The sequence below is a fragment of the Amphiprion ocellaris genome, chromosome 21 (assembly GCF_022539595.1).
Source record: "Amphiprion ocellaris isolate individual 3 ecotype Okinawa chromosome 21, ASM2253959v1, whole genome shotgun sequence".
NCBI lineage: Eukaryota > Metazoa > Chordata > Actinopteri > Pomacentridae > Amphiprion > Amphiprion ocellaris.
This window is the reverse complement of record NC_072786.1, coordinates 20084778-20109852: the sequence shown is the minus strand read 5'-3', so window position 1 is coordinate 20109852 and position 25075 is coordinate 20084778. Positions and strand designations below refer to the sequence as shown.

Genomic DNA, 25075 nt, shown 5'->3' with positions numbered 1-25075 from the left:
TTATTAATCAGACCTGCAGTGGCCATGCTCCTAACATGATGCCATGGACAGTGTCCTACTTATGCAAACTAGCTTTGAAAAACAGATGAACAAGTTCCTCAGACATATTTTAAATTTAAAAAGATACAAGTAATTAATTGCTCCTCTAGATGAATGAACACCTCTTATTGTCTACAACAGACCAGATAAAAACTATACATGCAAAAAAGAGGCAGTTACAGAGAATAAATAGTCTTGAACAAGTGAGTTTTGAGTCTGGATTTTAAGAGAGGCAGAAAGCCCTGCTCCCCATGGTGCTGAGGTGGATGGAGGAAGAGGATCCGAGAGAGCAGGTGGAGGAGGAGGTGAGAAGTAGATCCAATAGATAGGGAGGAGCGAGGTTATGCATGTCCTTAAATGTATACAGGATGATTTTTTAATTCAATTCTGGGTTTGACAGGGAGCCAGTGGAGCTGCTGTAGGACAGGGGTGATGTGATGAAATGAGGGGGTTTTGGAGATGATGCGAGCGGCTGAGTTCATTACCAGTTGAAGCTTATGGAGTTTGATGAACCCTACACAATAACATTGAAGTTTGGGGGAAAACGAAAAAGTTGCATTTGATAAGAAGACCGTATATTTAAAACCTTAACAGTAAATGTCGAACCTCAGTTTCGCAGCACATGAACAGCTATACTATGAGCACGATAACATTTGTCACACTGGTTCATGTGAAATGCATGCCTGGACGTCTGCATCATAAATAGGGAGTAAAAGGACCTTGCCCTACTACTGTTTTAAATTGAAGCAGTTGTTAGTAATTGATTGGGAAGAATACAAATGCTGGAAGACTGTGTTTTGACCTTTAAACACATTTTGTTGGATTTTGTTGTGAATTCTAAATATGAACTAAATGTTGAAAAATCACTGATTTCCTGTTATTGAAAGGAGTTGCATTATGTTTAAAATATCACCAAATGTCAAATCAAAGCCTTTGTGTCAAATTCCTTGCTTAAGTTCACACCTGTTACCTAGACACTGCTGTGCATTGGAGCTGTGAATGGTCTTACTGGAGACTGCAGATTTACACATTGTATGATGTTCTGCAGAACTGCTGGTATCATTGTTTTGGTTTAATAAAGCCACAGATGTGCCACATTAGCATCCTACATGATGTGTGAGCTGTATCTGTCTACTGATAAATGAAACTTTTTCATGTGGAACCGCCATGGTTAGGTTTCCATGGGCTTTGGTGTGTGCAGTGTGAGATGTAGACAGTTCGACAGACTCTTCACTATCTGTTTCAGAGAGAAGAAGCCTATTGGCTGGGACACGGATATCTCCTGGCTAACAGGAGAAGAGTTGCATGTAGAGGTGCTGGAGAATGTGCCGCTTACCACACACAACTTTGTAAGTACTATTAGACCAAATCTCACAGTATGGCTTATATGACAGACTGTAACCGCTATCCTCTATCCCTCAGGCCTGCTTGGTGCTGATTGTGTCTGTGTTTGATTTACAGGTGAGGAAGACGTTCTTCACACTGGCCTTCTGTGACTTCTGCAGGAAGCTGTTGTTCCAGGGTTTCCGCTGTCAGACCTGTGGCTACAAGTTCCACCAGCGCTGCAGCACTGAAGTTCCACTCATGTGTGTCAACTACGACCAGCTAGAGTAAGTCCCACACAGGAAGAACCAGTCTAATTATTTATGGCACACATGATGCTCCTGTTGTGTGTCATAGGCAGAAATGACCTTTTTCTGTGACTACTCACTTCGGCTTTTTACCAGGCAGATGAAGCCTTAAAAACACATTTCCTTTAGTCCTTTTAGACTTGATTATTAACAACAGACACACAAAATACTTTTTGTCATTTATCGATTCCATCATTTTTAGGTGTCAGAAAAATGTGTTCTTCAGTTCAATTCAAAACTTGCACATCTCTCATAGAGTGACTTTTATACCAGTCAAATCGCCCAGCACAGGAATCACAGATCACACATTCATGCTTGTGGTTATTGCTGCCTCGTTACTGAACAAAGTGTATACTGCTTAACTCTTTAGTGGTCAAGCGTGGATGGACAGATGAGGCAGGAGTTGTTCAGCTGAAGCATTTCTGATTCTTGACAGGAGATTGTCGATGTACCTTGACTGTTGTGCTGTTCTGACTGTGCTTATTGTCTAAGCTAGCTGTGTTGATATTGTAGTTGGGTTCTGCTTTTAAATTACTTGATTCGAGAATGGGACAAGAAATCCCCTTTATCATCAGCAGCCTTAGGTACATCTTCATCTGCTGAACTTTGTCATCAAAACCTTTTAATATCAAAGAAAATGGTGCTCAGAATAAAACCTGTAACCAGATGATGGGCCATCATGTCACTGTGATGATACACTAATAATCTTTGTGTGTTGTGGCTTTAAGGCAACAATGCCATAATGAGGTTAAACTGAAAATCAGTGAGCCACTGTCATTTGCATCAGTTGTGCTGAGAAAAATAACCAGAATATTACAGTAATAATTGATCTCACTGATGTGTGTTCTGTAGCTTGTTGCTAGTGTCCAAGTTCTTTGAGCATCACCCATTCACCCAGGAGGAGGTCTCCTCAGAGGGAACCACACCTGTGTCTGAGGTCTGTCCGTCACTCCCTCCATCTGACTCCACCGGGTGAGTCTTCCACCTTAACACTCCTCAGTTGAAGAGGAGTCATTTTCCTCCATTTCCGCTTCTTTATATTTTCTTTCAGCAAAACAAGTCATGGGACAGCTGTGAATGTTTTTGTGTTTTTACAGAGCAAACAGACATTAAAATGAGTAGAAACATGTTAAGTACATGTCCTAAAAGTCTATTACAGCTCCTTTTCACGAACGGATCATCTCTCCAGGTCCATATGCCACACCACTGTGTCCCCATCCAAGTCCATACCCATCCCGCCCAGTTTCCGTCCCAATGAGGAGGAACACCGCAACCAGTTTGGCCAGAGGGATCGTTCGTCCTCCGCCCCCAACGTCCATATCAACACCATTGAACCTGTCAATATCGATGTGAGTCTGCTGTCTCTTTACTGAACTGATTGATACATGAGGATAATGAGAATGAATTAAATTTCTGTTATGAACATGTAAATGGAAACATATATGTTCTGTGGTCCCCTAGACATTGGTGGACTTGCACCTGAGAGCTGGCATTGCTATGAGATGGTCCAACAACTCCACTTGTACGCTATTGCCTTAATTACATCATAGGCCTGTACAGCCTTCAAAGTAGTTTTGGTTGTTTTCAGTCAGCCCACATAGCTTTGGATATTTTTCGGTTTACAGCTACATGTGTTACATTTGTATTTCTGTGAGAAAATACAACCTGGTTAGCCTAGCCTGCTCACAATAGCTGTCCATGTCATTTTTACACTTGCTGGCAGTTCCTGCATCTACAGAGTGGTGTTAGCTAGTGTTAGCTGGGTCTTTAGTGTGTCAGTTGTCCAAACATGACATGTCATAGTCCTGAGAGCATGGACACACGAGTTGGCACGATGTCAACAGTGATGCAAGGGTTGTACCAGACCATCATGGAGAAGAAGGAGCTGAGTCAGACAGGCTTTCGATTTACTGGTTGATCCACGCTCCAGCCCTCACTTATGGTCATAGCCACTGGGTAGTGTGAGAAAGAATGAGTTCGCAGATATAAGCAGCCGAAATGAGTTTTCTCTGTTGGGTGGTTAAGCTCAGAGAGAGCTTGGCCATGCAGAGGGATGCTGAATAAAGTCATTACTTGTTCTCTTCAAAAGGATCCACCTGTGGTAGTTTGTGCATCTGATTAGGATGCTTCCTTCTTGAGGTTTTAAATGTATGTCGGACAAGGAGGAATGCCCTGCTCAGTCTGTTTCCACCAGTACCCAACTTTGGAAGAGCGAAAGAAAATGGTTTGATGTCTGGACAACTGTAGTAGAAAAGCCTGTCCAGTCATAGCATTCAGTGTGTGCATGAGATGATTGGATGAACTACCCAGCAAGCAAGCAGATAGCACAAGAATAGGAGCCATATTTTACAGTTCTACTTAAACCTACAACACTGCTCACTGCAGTCTCCATCCTCATCAGGTTTCACACTGATGTTTTGTATATATTTGATGCCTGTCGCTGCTTGTGATTAAGTGCCGTTTGATGGTATTTATTTACAGAGTATTTCCAAGTGTGGTGTTGAAGCCTTTTTTGTGTGTTTTAGATGTGGAGTAGTTTTAATGCACTGTGCTCCTCTCTCCACCAGTGCTCTGTCTAGTGGATTAATCCTCCAGCTGTACCTAGACAACATGCATTCATGTGGTTTGGAGGGGAGGCTGTGGGGAAAGCCTTGAAGAGAGGGGGTCGGTTTTTTGACTGTATGCTTTTAAAATCTAGCTTACTCTTAGGCTTTATAGTGTAGCTGGTGTCTCTAGCTTTAACTGAACACGAGTTCCACAGCACAGCTTACAATAAAGACACATGTTTTGCGTACAAGTGAACTAAAATAGTTTATCTGTTCTCATTTGTTTGAAAAAGTGGCATCTCTAGTCTGTGACCCAACAGAGGAGGATCTTCATTTCAGTTGTTTCTGGTCATCCAGTACTCTTTGTTGTTTAGTCTCTGGATGTAGATGAATTGGAGCCATGAAAAGGTTTTCAGCTAGTATAGATACTCCTCATTTTGCACCATCTAGATCAAATTCACATCTATCTATGTCTCAGTGTGGAACCTCCGGACCGACTGAATGTGTCCATATTTAATTTCCTTTCTTTCTTCTTTTCAGGACCTGATTCGAGATCAGGGCTTGCCGAGGTCAGATGGAGGTAAGAATTAAATTGGGAGACTTCAGGGTCTACTGTGGCTTTTTTTCCACCATCCTGCGTCTGTGTGCTCTTGGTCTTTTGTGTGTGTGTGAAGTTCAGACCCGAAAGAAAGAGTCAGTCATGTTGCGTCGTGCACCCTACTCGTCACTGCCACCAGTAGCTGAAAATCCCTCCGATTTGTGGACCAGTGTATCTGGAAGAAAAGAGCCTCCACTTGAGCAGAGGCTGTTTTTATTCTCAGTGCACTGCCAGGCCGAGCTCCTCTGGACATTTAGGAAGAACGTATGTAGCTAATGAATTTTTCAATTTCATCCAACAGGTTCAGTGACAATAAAATCACCTAGAAGTAAGTCAGAGACCCACTGCAATCTTCATGGTCTAAACATTATTGACTTGGATTCTTGCCCTAGATAAGCTAGGTTTACAAACTGTGGTCCAATGGTATTTCCAGAACGTTCTACAAGCAAACAAACCCTCTACCAAGGCTGCACATTCTTCAAAATATATTAATATTATTAACGACTTGTTTCCACCTAAATCTGGAATGACATTAAAATACAAAAAAATAGGGTTGGGCATCAGGAAATTTCAGATTCCAAAGGAATCATAATGAAATTTCAATTTCTATTTGACTTACTAGTTACTAAACAAATTCCAGTTGGTGTAGTTCATGTCAGTTGAAAGCCTGAATGTCTTCATATCTCCCAATGCATTTGTCCAAATACACCTTAATTTAGCAAAATCTGCTAGAAAACGCTTTTACATGGCCAATTGGACTCCACCATTGTTAAAGTACAGTAGCTGAAGGAAACAGCAGAATATTAAAAATATCCAAAAATACATACCAGCGCCCTCCTTAAAGCAGATGTGCCTTCAGGCTGTGGGTGTGCTTGATTAAAAAAAAATCATACTATATGAATGAATATGGTCACTGTTTGTTTATCTTGTAGACAGAGATGTGTGATGGAAGTAAGCAGATCCTTCATTTAAGTAACAGCCCTAATGCCAAACTGTAAAAGTATTGCATTACTTAAAGTTAAAACGTGTGTATAATCACAATGTGGTATCAAAAGTACTCAATGCAGAAAATAATCTCCTGTGACTGTGACTATATTGCAGTTTGTTCTATGAATAGATTGTTTACACATGCATTATTGTAATAGCAGGATTTCACTATTGTGTTAACTCTAACCACCTGCAAGTTAAAGAATCGGAATCAAGAATTGTTAGAATATAAATGATACCCAACCCTGCACATAATAGTACATACCTATGACATACTACATTTTAGTCAAACTAATGTTGACATTTAGATTTATTAAATGCAGTACTGTGTACCAGCTTTAGGCTCTAAAAGTAAAGTGAGGATTTTTTCAAAAATGATGCAGTATATAGTTTTTTATTTATCAGCTTACAAGGTGGAGTATAAAGAAAACAACTACACTAAATCTATATTTGGTGTGAGCATCCTGTCAAAGCCAGTCTCATCATCTAAAGTGTCTAAGACTTTTACACAGTACTGTATATGTCAGAGTAAAAGTTAGCAGTGTGAGACCTGCAGACGCCCTGACTGACGGCTAACAGAGCTGTAGCTGTAGTTAGAGGCTAGTTAGTTGGAGCGGGGCAGGGTGAGTAGCAGTGATGGTCTGTCTGTCTCTCTTTACCCTGCAGCCCCCCCGACCCACCCCGCCCGCTGCTTGAGGAAGCACCGAACACGGACCTCAAGCCCCCTCCTATACTCCTACCCCAATGACATAGTGTTTGATTTTGAGCCCGAACCTGTTTTCCGAGGTAGTTAGGCCTATGTGTGTTCCTTTTGTTCTTCAACCCCCACACATATACCCACACACCAACCTCAGCCCTGTGTCACATCCACTGTGTGTTTCACCCTCCCTCTCTCTACTGCACACCTCACAGGTTATATCTCACTGCTGCTATGATCAGACACTGCTCATTCTATGGATGGTGGTTTCTTTGATTAGAAATGCTCCTTTGTTCAATTATTTGTTAAATATGGTGAAGAATAATCAGACAGTTTTTCTGGACAGTGGACTAGTAAACATTGAAGCAGTACTTGACATAACTTCAGCCTTTAGCTGCATATAAAATACATTGAAATGAAATATTACCACAGCGTGAAACCATTTTCTTAGATTGACAGTTGAAGTATTTAAAGGGCAAGTTCACCAAAAAAGAGAGAAAAAAAGTTTTTTCCTCTGATTGGTTAGGTGATTGCAAACTTATGATCATGGTCTATACATATAGCTCTATTTCTGGAGTTTGGGGCCCACATAGTTGTAAACCAGACATGCTCTGACCTAAATCGTATGGATAAAACAAGAAAAGCGCTCAGAGCGCAGTACTCTATCAAGGCTGCTCAGTCATTGTATGATTTCCCATTGATGAAATCGTTTAACAATTTGTGGTCTGCAGTGGTGAATTTGTAGTAGACTCAGTGACACCATGCTGCTATCTCACAATGATACAGAAGTCTTTAACAAATCCATGGATCCAGACTATAAGCTGCATCACTGCCAAAATCTAATCACTTGGTCATTGTGTCATTTCTGACCTTCCCTGAAAATTTCATCCAAATCCGTTAGTCCATTTTTGAGTAATGTTTCAGAGAGACAGACAAACCAACGCCAATCATCACATCACTCCGCACCGTTCCTTGGCAGAGCAATAATGTAGTCTCCTTCAGAAAGCCAACAGCATATTAGTGGCAGTCTTTTTCTAAATAATAGCCAGAAAACACCATGACATTCAAAGTGGTGCTGTTAGTAATAATAATAATAATAATAATAATAATAATAATAATGGGACCTGGTTGTTTTTTAAAGTGTATGTTACTTTATGATTTGTTATAACCAAACATACATAGCAAAGTCAGTGTTTGATATCTGACTGATCACCCCAGTCATATATTAGACCGCTCTGTGCTGTAGCTATATAGGGTAAAAGTAAATATTGAGATGTTTTCAGACTTTAAACTCTTAATCCAACAAGTGCCAACCAGCTGTCTGTTATTTATACTCAGCGTGCTACATGCTAGCTGCCTGTTCTGGTCTTGGTCTTTTTAGAGCAACAAAGACACAGAACCCCCATCAGCTTGGAAAGATTGACATCAGAGAAATTTCTCCTTTGACAGAAACATCTTAGGCTGAGAGTAAAATCTACAGATAGAATGAGTTAGTCAGTGCATGCAGAGAGTTAAAGAACCAAACAACAGAACTCATGTTAGCTACAACCACGATTACACGCTGTTAACTGTACGGTTAAGAATTAGAATTGAAGCTCGTGGTTAGTAAATTTTGCTCTGTTAAGTAGTTGACCTTCTGACCCCGAAACCCAGTGGCGCCTTTCAAACATGTTATCTTTTAAAAAATGTCCAAAGTTGACCAGAAATAAACCATTTGTTTTTTGAGATGCTGTTTCATATGCAGTGATGTTAATTCAGGTACAGCTTACCTGAGGAGCAGCCAGTCCACAGAAAAACGGGTAATCACAGATACATTACCCAAACAGGCTCCAGACAGGTCTAAAGCCACCGCTCATTTATCAGAATCTAAGGGTTAAGACATCATAATATGCTTTATGATCATGACAGACTCAAAGTCAACTTTATTAAACCATCAACTGCCATCCAACCAAGCACCCCCTCACTTCTTTGCATGTGACCAAATACTCACACAAAACTGATACAGAAGCCTCAGTCCCTGTCCTCTTCCAAGCTTTTTCTTTCTTTCTTGCTTTCTCTCACCTTCTTTTTGACTGGTCGCTTCCACTCTCCTAACCTCTCTACTTTTGCTGTCTCTCGTCTTCACTAGGCTCCACCACAGGGCTGTCAGCCACACCTCCCGCCTCTCTGCCTGGCTCTCTGACCAGTGTCAAGGTCCCACAGAAGTCACCATGCCAACAGAGGGAACGCAAGTCGTCCTCCTCATCCGAGGACCGCAATAAGATGGTGAGGGACTGTCAGTGACACCAGTATAGTACTGCACCTCATTGTGTGCTTGTGTTGACTGAGTGTCCTGTGGAACAGAAAACTCTGGGGAGAAGGGACTCCAGTGACGACTGGGAAATCCCAGAGGGCCAGATCACCCTGGGTCAGAGGATAGGCTCTGGATCCTTTGGAACTGTCTTCAAGGGCAAGTGGCATGGTAAGAGACTGAACAAGGCATTTTTGAACTGATTGGTATTGACACAAACCTAAGCATTGTTCTTTGTTTATGCTCACTGTCGCACAGGTGTTGGAAATTAGAATGCTTTTCTTAACAACTGCAGCATTATTAGTCCGTAATTGATTATTTAACTACACAAAGTGGACCCAGCGGTCATTTGTCCTGTGCCGATATTGATGTTTTAGCCTATGGACACAAGATATGGGCCATATGCGCACTTCTGTTAATTGTACCACTTGGTTGTAGGGATGCTGCTCTAGTCAGCTTTGGCCTGTGTTTGACTGATCTGTCCTCCACCCAGGTGATGTGGCAGTGAAGATGCTGAATGTCACTGCTCCCACGCCGCAGCAGCTTCAGGCCTTCAAGAATGAAGTTGGAGTCCTCAGGTAACTTCACATTAACACTAATGACCATCATATTAAATATATGTTCTCCTTTGTCAGAGTTCTTTTGAACTGCTGCTGTTCTGTAGTTTGATCAAGCTGTGTGTGTTTGCACCAGGAAAACACGTCACGTAAACATCCTGCTCTTCATGGGCTACACCACCAAGCCTCAGCTGGCCATTGTGACCCAGTGGTGTGAAGGCTCCAGTCTATACCACCACCTGCACATCATTGAGACCAAGTTTGAGATGATCAAGTTGATTGACATCGCCCGGCAGACTGCTCAGGGCATGGAGTGAGTTCCCCCACAGACACAAACGGAGTCACATTTGACCTGTTGGTCTATCTAATAACCTTTCTCTTTTTGTCCTCAGTTACCTGCACGCCAAGTCCATCATCCACAGAGATCTGAAAAGCAACAGTATCCTTTTGAAATACTTCACTCAGTTAGCTAAACCTTAAGCTAAAGTCAACATCTGCGGCTGATGATAGGATTTACCTCAACAAGCAGGGATGAAAATAAAAACTCCATCCTTAGACTACCCTTACTAAGAGCGTAGCAGTAGATAAATGGAACATTTCCTTAACTTCTTTACTCCCAGATATTTTCCTCCACGAGGATCTGACGGTGAAGATCGGTGACTTTGGTCTGGCCACAGTCAAGTCCCGCTGGAGTGGCTCCCACCAGTTTGAACAACTATCTGGTTCTATACTATGGATGGTCAGTGGTGGTGTTAATAATGAATTCATTCATTGATTCATTTAGTTATTCATTTAGCTAATCAAAAATATATTATCCGACAAGGCCGAAGTAGGACCTGGTTGTTCTTAGTGTTTAGCACAGTAGTGATTTGGTGTTGTTTGGCTCATGTGACAGTCAGTGTATCTTTTATCCTGTCAGGCTCCAGAGGTGATCCGGCTGCAGGACAAGAATCCCTACAGCTTCCAGTCAGACGTCTACGCCTTCGGCATTGTGCTGTATGAGCTCATGTCAGGAGCCCTGCCCTACTCCAACATCAACAACAGAGACCAGGTGAGAGGACTCAGTGATCTCATTGATGCCAGACCCACAAGCTTTAATGATGCAACATTTTTATATCCCACCAACATGGTGCATGGAAATAGCACCATGTTGGACATTGTGTTATACTGGACTCCGTAGCCACAATTTTGTGAAAGCAGTAACTTAAAATTGATGCATAGAAATGCCATACATTACTCTACAGGTACATCATATGGAGTAGATGGTCTGATCAGATTTTGGTACTTAGCTGCATAAACTTGCATTTCAATGAGGTAAAACCAATTTTTTTGTTAGCTTCATCAATAGCCACCAAGCAGTATGTGGTGACGCATACTTTTTAATCATGGTCATTTTCCATGGGGTCATGTGATTTGCTTCTCAAAGCAGTATGGCCAATAGCATATGGGAGCTTGTTCCAAAGAGTTGGGGCTAAATCAGTCAAAACACAGTCCCCCTTATTTTTGAACTTGGATTGTGAGATGCTTAACAGGAGCAGGTTTTAGATCTGAGGAATGTAGGTGCAGAATATGGTGTCAGAAGTTCACATATATAGAGTGGGGCCAGACTGTCTAGAGATTTAAATTGCTACTGAGTCTTGAACCAACTGTAACCAGGTGATTGTTGCATCGTTGAGGCAGGTAAGTAGTGAGTTGCAATAGATAAATAGAATAGAATAGAATAGAATAGAATAGGTCTTTATTGTCACTGTTACAGAAAACAATGAAAATCAGTTTAGCACTCTATGTATTGCAGCATTAAAAATATACTGTGTAAGGCAATCTCTGATGGTACTTTAGAATATAAAAATGTTGTGTTGCACAGACATGGGTGAATGATGAAAAGTGATTAGTCTTCAGCCATTTCTTCAAATGTTGCTATGGTTATAAATTCAAGCTGCAATTCACAGCATCATTTGAACTGTTTTCCAGAATTTCAGGTTCACTCTGAGAGCACAGAGCAGCAGGGTTTAGTGATTTGGAGACTGTAGGCAAACTGCATATTACTTTATGTTCAGCCTTCCTCTCACTGAATGTTGGTTTTAATGGTAGAAGAAGTACTTCAGCTGTCCTCTTCATAAAACTCTTCACATCACAGAGCTTGGATCATTTCCATCAACACAACCTTAGTGTCTATATAAATGTTGATTTCTATACAGTATGGATGGAAATGCAATTTTTTTTCTGTTTTTCATTTGTTTCCTTTTTTCTCTTTAATTAAAAACAACAAAAAAAATTTAAAAAAACCCAGATAGGAGTACCATTAAAGTATCAGCTCAATAATCTCATCTGTCCTAGTGTGTTAGGATAGAAACAGCTGCATTCGCTGGCAGCTCTGGATATCACGTTTGTGTTTAAATATTCAGACATGCATTCACACAATTTGACCAATTTTTAGAATGATTTTTCACTATATATTAATACAATCAACTGAGTAAACCGTGTGAAACAGGGGTGTCAAACATACGGCCCACGGGCCAAAACAGGCCCACCAGAGGGTCCAGTCCGGCCCATGGGATGACTTTGCAAAGTGTAAAAATTACAGACGACTTTAAATGCGATCTTTTAATAAAAGTCACCACTGTTTTATATTTGTCCACTGCACTGCCACAACTTTTATGTACAGGGTGTCCATAAAGTCTCTTTACAATTTTAAGAATTTATTACAAAGGCAGTTGATAACATATCTTAACCAAATTTGTTTTATTTTAATCAGTGGTTGTCAAAGTTTTTTCTGCCTCATTTAATACACCTCTGTATGGGCAACATTACGGTACTCCATTTCTTGCCATGTTCACTGTAGCATAGCCTCATCAGTGGTGGCAATGGCATCGTAAATCTTTTGCTTCAAGTCAGTAATGTCCCGTATCTTTGTTCGATACACGGTATCTTTGACATATACCCACAGAAAGAAGTCCAAGGGAGTGATATCTGGTGAACATGGTGGCCAAGGAATTGGCCCATCCCTTCCAATCCACCGGTCTGAGGAGTAGCCATTTTTTAGGGTTTCATTTAACAGTACCTCTTTCACCAACAGGATACCTGAAACACACAATTTCAAAGTGATTACAAACTTTAATAAACAATGATTACAATGAAACAAATCTAGTTAAGATATCTTATCAACTGCCTTTGTAGTAAATTCTTAAAATTGTAAAGAGACTTTATGGACATCCTGTATATTTTTTGTATAAATTTTCTACATTTACTAGAAAAAGGCAGAGGGACAAATTAACCTTCTTCCTTAACAGTTGCCGTTTAGTTTGTGTGGTTTGTCAGTTCAGGTGGTCAGGATTACTACACATATGTGGAAATTAATGTGAATTTAAAATCCTTTCTAGATCTTGACAGGTGGTTTTGATCATAAAGTCAAACGCTATATTGTTCAGTTTCAGCGACCAAATGTTTAGTGCCTTTGTAGAAACACGGATCTGTAAGGTATGATACACAAATGATATTCTGAAGCATAATATTCTTGAAATTGCACTCATGTTTCTTAAGGAATGTAAAATTTTTCATAATGTTTGTAAAAAGATAATTCATTTAATGTGAACATTTCCAGAATGTACTTTTTTGCACTAAAACAAAAAAAAAAGTGTTGTTGTGGTTATTTGTAGGTTATCATGCTGTGATTTTACTGGTCACTGGAGATCAAATGGGCTGTATGTGGCCCTGAACTAAAATGAGTTTGACACCTCTGATGTAAAAGTGTCCCTCTATCCAGTGAGATTTCCTACCATTAACAGTAACACAGCTCAGTCTGATTGACACTGCTAACCAAAATGGCAGTGATTAGTACCTTCTCTTCCCACAGATCATATTCATGGTGGGTCGAGGATACTTGTCTCCTGACCTCAGTAAGGTGCGCAGCAACTGTCCAAAGGCCATGAAGAGACTGATGGCTGACTGCCTGAAGAAGAAGAGAGAAGAGCGACCTCTCTTCCCTCAGGTGAGAAACATATGATGATGCTTTTATTTGTCACAGGGAGGGACAGGTGCATATGATTTGCAACATTAAACACAGAGGCATCTAAATAAATTTAAAATAACTCTCAATGGCAAGAACCAAAAACTGAGTAGAAAACCATCAGGGTAGAAGTTTGTATTTAGAGTGTCTGGTGTTGCCAGCAGAGGGCATCACAAGTGTACGTGCTGAGATAAACAGCTGAACTGAAGCACTTACTGGTTGCTTGTGCCTTAGTGGATTTTGCTGGGTTGTGTTTAGTTGTGGATAGTGATAATAACTGATTCCTGACTAATCACCCCTGGGGCTGTGCTCTGTATTTTTTTCAGATCTTGGCATCCATTGAGCTGCTGGCTCGCTCATTACCCAAAATCCACCGCAGCGCCTCAGAGCCTTCATTAAACCGAGCCGGCTTTCAGACAGAGGACTTCAGCTTGTATGCCTGCGCCTCACCTAAAACCCCTATTCAAGCTGGAGGTTACGGTGAGCTGATACTGATACATAAAGTACACAAAGTAATCCCTCCATGGTTTAAAATGGATTAGCTATAAATCTACACCTTTATCTCATTTAGTATACGTGGATCTACATATTTTCAGTATCCTCACCCACACACAGGTGTCAGTTAAAGTGGAGTAAGGCTCTATTCCAACATAAACATTTTTTTTAAACACTTATTTAATAGAAATTCTAAGGTAGCAGGCAGATGACTTTAGTTTTGTGTGTATTCAGCAGCTACAAGGACCAAATGTATTGTAAGACTCTCCCTGCCAATAAACAGACCATACTTACTTTACACACTACGGTGTGTTTCTAAAACTGTTGTGTGCCACTGAACCTTTGCACAGAAACAAAACAGGAAAAGTCCACACACAAACCTGTATAAATCCTCAACAACAACAAGAGTTCGTATATGTGGGTCAGCTGGTGGTCACTTAGTTGGCTCTACATCAGCCAGACAGAGTTCAAAGCAGTCAGGAGGTCTGAGACAGGAATGATGAGATCCGGTGTAGCTCTGTTACTGTAAGGAAGATGATTTGATCCAAAACTATAGCTGATGCACCTTAGTAAATAGTCCAGTTGTTGCCAGATGTTTCCACAGCTTATATTTCTATGTGAAGGTCAGCAGGTTGGGTAGTTTATAGTACTTTAGAGTAATGCAGTGTAACACACACACACAGTGGAACACACAGTGGTGTTTTTTAAACATTATTGCATTATTGTTGTCAGCTTTTCCAGTGTTTACGGCATTAATTTATCAGCTCAGGAAACACACAGACCAATTAGGTACGAGTTCAGCCATCCCATGTGACGCTACTCAGCCAATGAATTGGTCTCTGTGTTCCAGCTGCTAAACATCACAGCTGAGTTCAGAAAACAGGTGAGGGACAGACCAGAGGAGGACGGACAAAAAGATAAACAGGAAAAGCACTCAGAGAGTGCAGTGCTCTGCCAGGACTTTTCATTCCTCAATTTGTGTATTCAGAAATCACGGCAACATAGAATCTGGCCATTTATTATAGATCAACCCACAAACTAACTAAATAAATACTAAGTTGCCTTGCGTGAGCACAGGCATGTGTTGTGCATGCGTACATTATGTAGTACAGATACCGAATTGCGTGACCAAAATATGTAACGGGTCGAGTGAATTGATGCAGGTAACTGAAACAGCGTTCACTTGTTGTCATGGTTACGGTGACGCAGTACCAGCCGCTATATCTGGCAATGGAAAATCCTTAACAAATCCGTGGATCCAGACTATAAGCTGCATCACTGCCAAAATCTAATGAGGTGGTCCTTGTGTCATTTCTGACCTTCCCTGAAAATTTCATCCAAATCCGTTAGTCTGTTTTAGAGTAATGTTGCACAGGACAGACAGATTCACAGATCCACGGACAAATGTACGCCCATCGTCACATAACTCTGCCACGTTCATTGACAGAGTAATAAACAAATCGACACCGAGAGGAAAGTCGCCCTGCACATGTTGACTATGTTTTGCTCAACATACAGCTGTAAGGCAGCTTCTCATCTATGAATATAATCCAAACTAAATAAGGTTCCAGACTCACCAATGAGCTCCAAATGTTTGAGAACGACCCTGACACCATTCAGACCATGATTCAGAATACCGTCAGCTCAGTTCTCCCATTAAGCAGCAGGGATATAAGGGGAGTGATATAAGAGAAAAAAACGTAAAAGTGTTCAACTGTTTAAATTTTGCGAGATTTAGGTATTGTTAAAGATGAATATAAATTGGTTCAGTTTGTTCAGTCATGATTTTTCACTTTATTTTCAGATGTACAGTTATATCAAAAGTTATTTATTAATACAAGTTGTCAAAATGTTTTTGAAATATACTGAATTTATTTGATTTGACGCTCAGTTATTGATTACATGCAGACACTAATAAAACTACGAGGTTACATCAACATATATCACACTAATTCAAGTTAGACATTAAGATGTTCTGGACCTTTGCTTTAATACGTTTTCTCTGACTGGACCTCTTTGAATTTTAGTTGAATACCCCTGGGCCATACAGCACGTTGGCCCTCTTTTTGAATACAAAAAACCCCCAAAGATGAAACAGTCGACCGACATACAGTAATATGAACACTCTGCAGGTAGGAGTTTTCTTTTCACTGAAGCACAGGTGTTTAATAAACATGTTAAGTGCATATATATTCCCTTCTATCTTGAATCTGTTTGCTCACACAAAATGAAACACGATTAATATAGATTAAAAATGAACAATACTTAATTGTGATTAGTCTAAATTAATCCACAGCAGCCCTGTGATTAATCTGATCAAACATTTTAATTGTTGGACAGCATGAGCTTATTTCCTCTGATCCATCACTCACTCAGTACCCAACTCCCATAGTTATTTTTGTCCACTACCGTTCAAAAGTTTGGGGTCACCCAGAAAATTTCATGTTTTTCATGAAAACTCACACTCTAATTCATGTACTAACATAAGTGCACAAGGGTTTTCTAATCATCAATGAGTCTTTCAACACCATTAGCTAACACAATGTAGCATTAGAACACAGGAGTGATGGTTGCTGGAAATGTTCCTCTGTACCTCTATGGAGATATTCCATTAAAAATCAACCGTTTCCAGCTAGAATAGTCATCTACCACATTAACAATGTCTACACTGGATTTATCATTCATTTAATGTTATCTTCCTAGAAAAAAAATGCTTTTCTTTAAAAATTTGATCATTTCTAAGTGACTCCAAACTTTTAAACGGTAGTGTACGTATTCCAAACGAAATAGAAAATAAATAATATCAATAAACAAATATGAAATAATCAGTGATATGTCAAAGTCCCTCCTCCTCCTGTACCTCGTGAAAATCATATTTTTTGCCCTGCTTGGACACTGCATTCAAGGTAGACTTTTCTGGTCTCTAGGTAGGTGTGGTAATCAGTGTTTCACCGTTTTAACTTCTCATCACGGTAAACTGCTACACCTGATTAACAGTTAACACTGCCATGGCTGCTGCAGCAGTACCTGCACACTCATTTCTCTTTCTCTTTGCCATATTTCAGGAGAGTTTTCAGCATTTAAGTAAGCGCTGCGGAGCCCACCAATCCATCCCTCGTCACTTCTCAAAAGTCTTGTTTCCCTACGGTGGATTCATCCATTACTGAAAACAAACTGAAAAATTAGTCTTGAAGAATGTGCTGTTTTCTTCCCCTGTCATCCTGAAGACGGCGGCCTCACTGGAGTCCTTCCAACAACGAGCTATCCAGGCTAACGGCCACAGCAACAGAGAAACTGAATTAGGAACAAGTACAAAACAAACAAAAAAACTTGATTTAAACTGAAAGGTAAAAAGAAAAGCTAAACAAAACAAAAACCAAAACAAGACTCAAAGATATCCACACCAATACGGCTTTGAGGAGAGGGTCAATTCCATGGATAGACTTCCCTGCTGGAAGGAAAAGAAGAAGACAAAGGATAAAGGACCTGGAGGTGAAGGGAGGAGCCGAAGCTTTGAGTGCATCTGGTCCTGTCATTTTCTGTGTGGATGAGGACGGAAGCTGGAATATTAGCAAGACGTTGAGCTGGACTTTGAGCGATGGCAGAGCAGGGCCTGTGGAAGGACCGCAGGCCTCCCATCCTTCAGCTGATTGAAGGCCAGGCATCGGCCATCCCTGAGATGAGCTGGAGGCCACTCACTGGGGGTTACCCAATGGAAGATGACTTGAAAGATAGATCTATTTTTGTTTTTTCATTTGTTCCTCGTGTTTCAGATTTTAGCTAGCAGTTGCTGGGAATGCTAAGCTTTTTGTCCTCTGCATCTTTTTCAAGAGATGGTAGACATCTTAGAAGGAAGCTTTCCTCCCAGTCCGGCAGCACAGGCCTTTGCTTCTTTGGCCTTTTTTGGTTTACTGCGGACCCAAGTCTTCAAAATACTGTATTTTGCCCTCCTGTTTGCCACCAACAAATTTGAAGCCTGTGATTAAAGAGAATAGAAACTCTTTATCTACCAACACAATTTTCTCTGCCTTTTCAAAATAGTTCAAACTCTCATGTCAAAGCAGGAGAAGCAGTTCTTTTTAGAGATTTCTGTTGGAAAAGTCCACTTTTCTACCAACCACAGGAGCTGTTCTTTGGGAGAAGAAAATGCTAATTTATTTGGTGAGGGAATCTACATCAGAGGGATTTTTAATTACGTCTGAGGAGCCTGTTCTTCACCTGTAGTGAGCTTTCACACTTCATCTTTGAAAAGATTTCACCTTTATGCACAGCTGAAAGTGTGTACAGTACTTGTGGCTTCTCTGAGCTTCCAAGATGTTACACAGCATCTTTGCAAGAAGGCTTTTCCTTTGTTTCTCATGCTTCTCCCAGATTTTTTTGACACTAAGTGCATGTTGTTTTACTTTTTTGGATCATATTGCTTTCTTGTTGCACTCAGCTAAACGTGACGATGGTTCTTGTTGCAGCTGCTGATGAACGGGCTGCAGCAAGGGATCTTCTGGAGAGTTCTGTCAGGAAATGTTATCTCAATCACACCTTTTACTTTCTCTATACACATGCATTTGTACTTTTTCATTCCAGCGTGTGTTGAGGGTTGTAGGTTCTATCACAACTTCTTTTTTTTTTGTTATCGATGTCATTTGCCTTTTTCTGTACAGGCAGGCCTGCAGATATTTACTTATTTATGTGAATATATTTTGTTAGTTTTATGGATTTTTTTTTCAGAAATGCTTTATTTGAAGCTGTTGGTCTTTCTTTTGACGCTTGTTATTGTCTTTGTGACTCGTGTACTTGCACTTTGTAGAGATGGATTGAAGCAAATGAGCGACTTGCCTTTCCTTTTTTTATTGAAGAATAAATTGTGACGTACAGAGCAGGTGACTCAAAGTTCAGCTTCCAGTGAAAGGAGGGCTGGACGCAGTATTTCACTGGGAAGACTCAGTTCTCGTCTGAGGACGGCCTGTGCTAAAGCGTCCAGCAGCCGATGTGTCACCATGCCTACAGTGGTGAGAGCTGAGCGAATGAGAGTGCTGACCTGGTGTTTGCAGGTACAGCGTCCATCCAGACACTGACAGACTTGTCCCTCACATTCATCATTGTGATCATGTATGCATTTCCATCATGAACCCAGGCAACCCCATCCACAGCAACTTGTTATCTTGCACATCTGTCCCGTCTTTGTACAGCTAGGACAGAGGCATAACTGCAGTGTGTTATGCTAGCTTGATACAACCCTGACTAAGGATGCTGATGTACCACAGCCCTCAATGGCCACTTCCTCTAATGTAGACAGTCACTGAAAGGCTTCTGAAATGCGCTACAAGAAACATGTTGAAAATACAAACTGGTTGGAAATTTTACTAGCAGATTAAATGTTGGGAAAAAACACATTGGATAGGTGCAAACATTGGTTTTCTAAAGAAAGGTGAGTGAGGAAGAACTTAGGGTCCATCTTTAAATGAACGTCATTTACAGGTACTTTGTTTTTAGATGTTTCCACCCTAATAGCTAAGTTGATTTTCTCACCTCCAGTGACATTATATTGTCAAGATTCTTCCCATAGAAAATTTCAGTAGCTGCCCAGTAAATGAAATGTTAGAACTGATTTACTTTGCAACTCGGCAAGCCTCACTGAAAAAAAAAACACTCATCCAAACAGCAGAGCATTAGATCTGAAGTGTCTCTGAACAGGATGCACAATCTAAACATACTGGTGTAATGTGTTTGTAAGACAACAGCCTAAATATTTCCCAAAGTCTGGATAGTACAAAGAGTGAACTGAAGTAGGTGTGTGTGTAGACTGATATCTGCTGGGGTCAGTGAGGACCACTCAGACACAGGGTCCTACAGGTGCAGTTCACTTTGATTTTGCAGCCTGCTGTATGTTGCATGGCTGCAAGGGTGGGGCAAAACTTTCAGGATGCTTTGAGGTTTGTTACAGGCTGCCATATTATACTCTTTGCTAACTCAGTATAAAGACTGACTGTGAACACTACTGACTGACAAATGAGAATGTTGGGCTGTTGCTCATCAGTCTGACAGGTTGGAAACAAACCTCCAGTTTTCTCATACTCATTTGGTAGAGCACCAAAGGGAACAGGAACATTTGAATCTAGGCTGAAAAAGTGGAGCAATTAGCAGCTGAAGAGTAGCTGAACATTTTCCTCACCAGACCTAGAAGATGAGTGAATATTTAACTTGACAGTCGTCCATTCAAATGAATGCCGATGTTTCTATGTTTTTATTGGATGCGCAAAATACCAAGACCATTTTATTTCAGGTGGGTTTTTTTGTTTTTTTTTTCTTTGAGTTGGTTGTAATTCTCCCGTCCTCAAGTGGTCAAATAAGCATTGTGGTTTAACCTGTATTAACTGATGGGTTTTTTGGCTGTTATGTCAGTGAGCGTTTGCCAGTTTCCACATCAGAAGTTACAGAGCAGCATTAGCATTCATGTGGAGTCTTCATGGACACATTGTCAATTTTAGCCACTTGAAGAAATCATTCGATCACCTTAGCAGTAATGTCTGCTAGTCTGAGTGAGTGTTGGCCATGTTGCTGGGTCATGTACTGCTGTGTTGTACTGTAACACATCCAGTCCATTAATGTTGCACGTGATTTCAGTGAATGTCACCTGGCACTAAAGCAGCAGATAGCAGACAGTCACTTCACTGTCTGGTTTCTGCAGCAGCTCTGTAGGCACAGTATAGACCCCACTATTCTTGTCTGTCCTTTGTTATCAGTTGCCTCCCACAAACTGTTCCTGCTAGAGTTAGACATATGGAGATAATGTAGGTCTTTTTATAAATATTACATATCGTCCTGCCACAAGGAAGGTTCCACAGCTGGCATGTCATTGACCTGTTCAGACAACTTGAGCTGTTTGGCTTATGAAGGAGACGGAGTCACTAGAGGGAAAATGCTTTTGACTGAAGACGAGAGCTGCAGTTTTTGGTCTGACTTTTGCCCCTTAATTCTGAGAATTTAGGTCAAAGTTGTGATGTCACTTTCTGTTGTCGTAAAGGCACAATAAGACAAGAAATATTGAAAGACTAAATGAGGGAATAGATGATTGCATTTCCGTGGTAAAGGACTGGACCATCAGTGAGTCCTGAGCTCACAATTCTGGGATTAAAGTAGTATTGAAGTCTAAATTTAGGCATTCAAATTTAAATTGTATCTCAGACTTGAGTTAAATTCTAGCTTTCATCAGTCCCTCTACCTGTGCTGTTCATGTGCTCTAGCATGCTGGGGACAGAAGGAGGTTCACTCAGAAGGGTTGTCAGTCAAACACAGTCACACAATACTCACACATAACAGTCAGCTCACCTACGTGACTGGAAATGTTTTCTTATTTCATTTTCATCTTTTCGTTCCAAAGGATTTTGTGTCAGTTGTAAGACTTCTGTCTGCAGTCTGATTTTCCGTTGACAAAGACTTTTTCCAGACAGTTCTATGGTGTGTTTGATCATCAACTTCTGCTGCATGCTGTTGGTTTCTTATGTTAAGGTTTATGTACTGGTCCCAGTGAAATGTGGGTTGACTCTGACAGTTCATTTTTCACCTTGGAAGAAGTGGCCCAATTTGACTGTTCCATGCAATTGAAGTTAAAGAATGAACTGTCCAGGTCAAGTTTTAAAGCCACACACACCAAGTCCCAGAGATACTCAGGTCATGACAAGTTTAAACATCAAAACTACTTCCACCGATGGAACCCATGTGATACAGTGAAGAGGAAGAAAGTAAGTGGACCTTGAGTTAAAAGGGTGAACTTCTGTTTTGCGAGTCAACGTCACAAGACATAGGACATGGCCTTCATCCTCTTCTACAGGCAGCAGTGTCATCCTTCACAGAGCTGTATCTGCAGATAGCAGGGGCAGGTTTCTGCTGTACTGGGATCAGCTGTTTGCTCACATGCTGGAACCCGAGGAAGCAAACAGTAATATCTTTCAGAGTGCTGTATTTGATTTCCTTTGCAATCTTTATTTCTATGAGAATATTATCACAGATGTATATCTGCTGAAGCTTCATAGAATCTACAGGAGCAAACACTGGGCTCATAACTGCCGCTCCGCTTTCCTCCAGCCACCTCTTACCACACACCCTCTGCTGCTCCTCCTCATCCAACACTTTCCGTTCAGCCTTTATCTACTTTCATGTTCCTTTTTCTTCTTAAACGTGTCTCTCTCCTCTTTGCCTGCACCTTAAACCCAGCAATTCCATTCAACTGAGAACTTTCATGTAAAACTTTATGGAGATTTGTTTTGATTTGTTTTCACCTGTAAATAGTTGTACAAAGGAAATACTGTCAGTTTGCTAGGAGGCATGGAGACTACAAATGTAACAAATTACAAAATGTTCAAAGTACAGACATTTTGATAGGCAGACTTCTGAGAAAAACAATTGAGTGTAAAAATATTTAAGGCTGTATTATAAGGAGAAAGAGCTTAATGTATTTGTTGTGAATATGAAAAACTGATATATTAAAGAAGTGCATGAAAACTAGCTTGGTTTTTGGTTCATTTGTATTGTGACGTGTGAGGAGTCACTTGGTGCTCTTATTCCTCTCCTGGAATTGCTTGTAAACCACATGGTGGCAGCATCTACCATAGAAACATCTGCTGCTGCTGCTGCATGCACACTTTCACAGTGCAGTCAAATGACAGGATATCTTTAATGATTTTCTGCTCTGTGACACATCTGATAAAATGAAGCCACGCTTGCTTTGACATTCGTACATGACTGTCATGCTGGAGGGTCCTCTTGCACCCTTGTCCTCTAATGTCAATTTTCAGTATTGCTGACCTGCTGCAGAGTGAATGTGGGAAGGTCAGATCCAACTTAAAGTGCCTAAAGCTTTGGTTCCTTGAATTCTTGAAAGAAACTGGAAGTTTCCTGGGAAGAACTGTGCCACTGTCTACTGATTTTAGGATTCAGTTGGTATAATTTTAATTAATTAGTTCAAATAAACGGCACCTGTAGCATAAAGAGCAATGCGTTCAAAGCAGAGCAGCTTAAGGTGCACATGTGAAACAGGCAAGCATAGAACTCAGCACAGAAGAATTACGTTTCTAATGACAGCTGTTTAAATGGAGAACTTCATACAGCTAATTACAAAGAAACAACAGTCTCTCGACTTTGTTTCTATTATCCTCATATTGGTTCCACTACATATTTCTGTCCAGGGAGACTTCATGTTTGATGACAATTACTAGTTTTCTTTTCCTCTTTCTAAAGTCTGACCATTTTGGTCTGTATCCTGAATCCTAATACCTTAAATATCCTAATACCTAAATAATAAAGGAACTACTGAGATTTGAGGAACAGCCAGTAGAGCAACAGCTGCTGTGGCTGTGGCTTAGGTGGTGGAGCGGGTTGTCCACTGATTGAAAGGTTGGTTGTTTGAGTGGTACTACTTTTCTCTGTAGACAAACTGTTTGAAATTAACCCTCAATCTGTATTTAAGGTTAATGTCCACAACAGACTTAATGTAATTGTAAGCATTTTTGGTTGTGAACTAGAGGACTGGATGGATGACCACTGGCTTAGGGAACCACTGACAGAGCAGGACGTTTGACAAATTACAAACATACGTTTACTACATTCAGAGCTGAGATCATAAACTAACTGCAGTTATTTTCTACAGAAATCTTTATGTTTAAAGCCTGTCCAAATGCAGTTTTCCACTGAAGCTAGAGGTGTCACCAAGGAGCGGCAGTACATCTTTTAGTACTGTAATGTATACACACAACACACACTACTGTTCAAAAGTTTAGGGTTATTTTTGAAAGAAAACTATTTTTCCCAATGAAGATAACATTAAATGAATGATAAATCCAGTCTAGACATTGATAATGTGGTAAATGACTATTCTAGCTGGATACAGCTGATTTTTAATGGAATATCTCCATAGAGGTACAGAGGAACATTTCCAGCAACCATCACTCCTGTGTTCTAATGCTACATTGTGTTAGCTAATGGTGTTGAAAGGCTCATTGATAATTAGAAAACCCTTGTGCAATTATGTTAGCACATGAATAAAAGTGTGAGTTTTCATGTAAAACATGAAATTGTCTGGGTGATCCCAAACTTTTGAACAGTAGTGTAGGTACTCTCATAAATACTGTACATATTGTACTTAGATGAAAACTTGGTTTGCAACTGAAAATGCAGTCCAGGAGAAATTAATTTTACATGAAGTCAGGTTCATTCATCTGTAATGAATACTTGTCAAACACAAGTCATTACTCTGGAAAGTGTGTGAGTTCATCAGTGCCTGAGCAATACTCATATTGTACATTCACACTAATACACAAACATGAAAAGCCAGTTTCTTGTGCAGCTAGCAGATAAGGCTGCTGTAGATAAGACCAAAGCACTAACAGTATTATGATCATATGCTAGCTACAGTATGTTGACCATGAACTGACTATCTCAATTTTCCAGCAGTGCTCAGACTGTCTACACCTCTGAAATATGATAATGCACACCATTAAACATATTTACAACCCTCCATAAAATCACAGGCTGCCTGTCTTTCATATCATGTTTCCCATTTATCACGACCACGGTTACAATATGGACACCTTTATTTATATGACAGTATGTAATAGCTAGAAGATCCTAATCTTCCCACACAGTGTGGGAGTCTAAAACACATTTGTCAGCAAAATGTGGGAGGAGGAAGATGAATGAATCCCCTTCCCCCTCTCCTAATCTACTGTTGAGGTGCCCTTGTACAAACTAGTCAAGCCCCAGTGGCTCCAGTTAAGCTGTTTACAGTATGAGGCTGTGGGGAGACTAAACTAAAAAAAAGTAGACGAAAACTTAAAAACATCATATGAGCTGTCTTTCCTACTTTGTGGTGTTTTATTTAAACTTGTCTCCATGGACAGTGACCCCATCTGTCTCAGCTATCTGCCATAGAAAACCTTCCTATCCCCAACCTTAACCATAGAAATATCACAACAGAAAGTGATCATTTAGATCCTTTTTTTAATGGTTATTTTGGCTTTTAGATCTTATACGTCATCAAAAAAACAGTTTTCTTTGTGAAATTGCAGTCTGGCCAAGTATCATTTTCTGAGGGTCTTAATAGGAAAGTAAATCTAATGTGCATAAGAAACATTTTGATGTAGCAGTGATTGTCTGCTGGTCCTCTGCTGGCCTTGCCTGGCCTGTGAATGGCCAATTAGCATTCAAGAATAGCAGTAACAAAAAGTTTTGGCAACC

General features: G+C 40.4%; 1 protein-coding gene across 2 annotated transcripts in view; it reads left to right on the top strand.

The window, feature by feature from the left end:
* braf (B-Raf proto-oncogene, serine/threonine kinase) overlaps positions 1 to 22348 on the top strand; it is a 38832-nt gene extending 16484 nt beyond the window's left edge. The window contains exons 5-20 of one of the 2 annotated variants that reach the window (XM_023277689.3): positions 1286 to 1388; positions 1501 to 1649; positions 2523 to 2642; positions 2860 to 3019; positions 4757 to 4796; positions 6468 to 6587; positions 8627 to 8763; positions 8842 to 8959; positions 9282 to 9366; positions 9482 to 9658; positions 9738 to 9784; positions 9966 to 10084; positions 10265 to 10396; positions 13199 to 13333; positions 13678 to 13831; positions 16912 to 22348. In XM_023277689.3, coding sequence (XP_023133457.2) covers positions 1286 to 1388; positions 1501 to 1649; positions 2523 to 2642; positions 2860 to 3019; positions 4757 to 4796; positions 6468 to 6587; positions 8627 to 8763; positions 8842 to 8959; positions 9282 to 9366; positions 9482 to 9658; positions 9738 to 9784; positions 9966 to 10084; positions 10265 to 10396; positions 13199 to 13333; positions 13678 to 13831; positions 16912 to 16934 — 1819 coding nt within the window. In that variant the 3' untranslated portion in view covers positions 16935 to 22348. The remainder of the gene's footprint in view (positions 1 to 1285; positions 1389 to 1500; positions 1650 to 2522; positions 2643 to 2859; positions 3020 to 4756; positions 4797 to 6467; positions 6588 to 8626; positions 8764 to 8841; positions 8960 to 9281; positions 9367 to 9481; positions 9659 to 9737; positions 9785 to 9965; positions 10085 to 10264; positions 10397 to 13198; positions 13334 to 13677; positions 13832 to 16911) is intronic. The other variant, XM_023277686.3, reaches the window with a different exon arrangement.
* The last annotated feature ends 2727 nt before the right edge of the window (positions 22349 to 25075 follow it).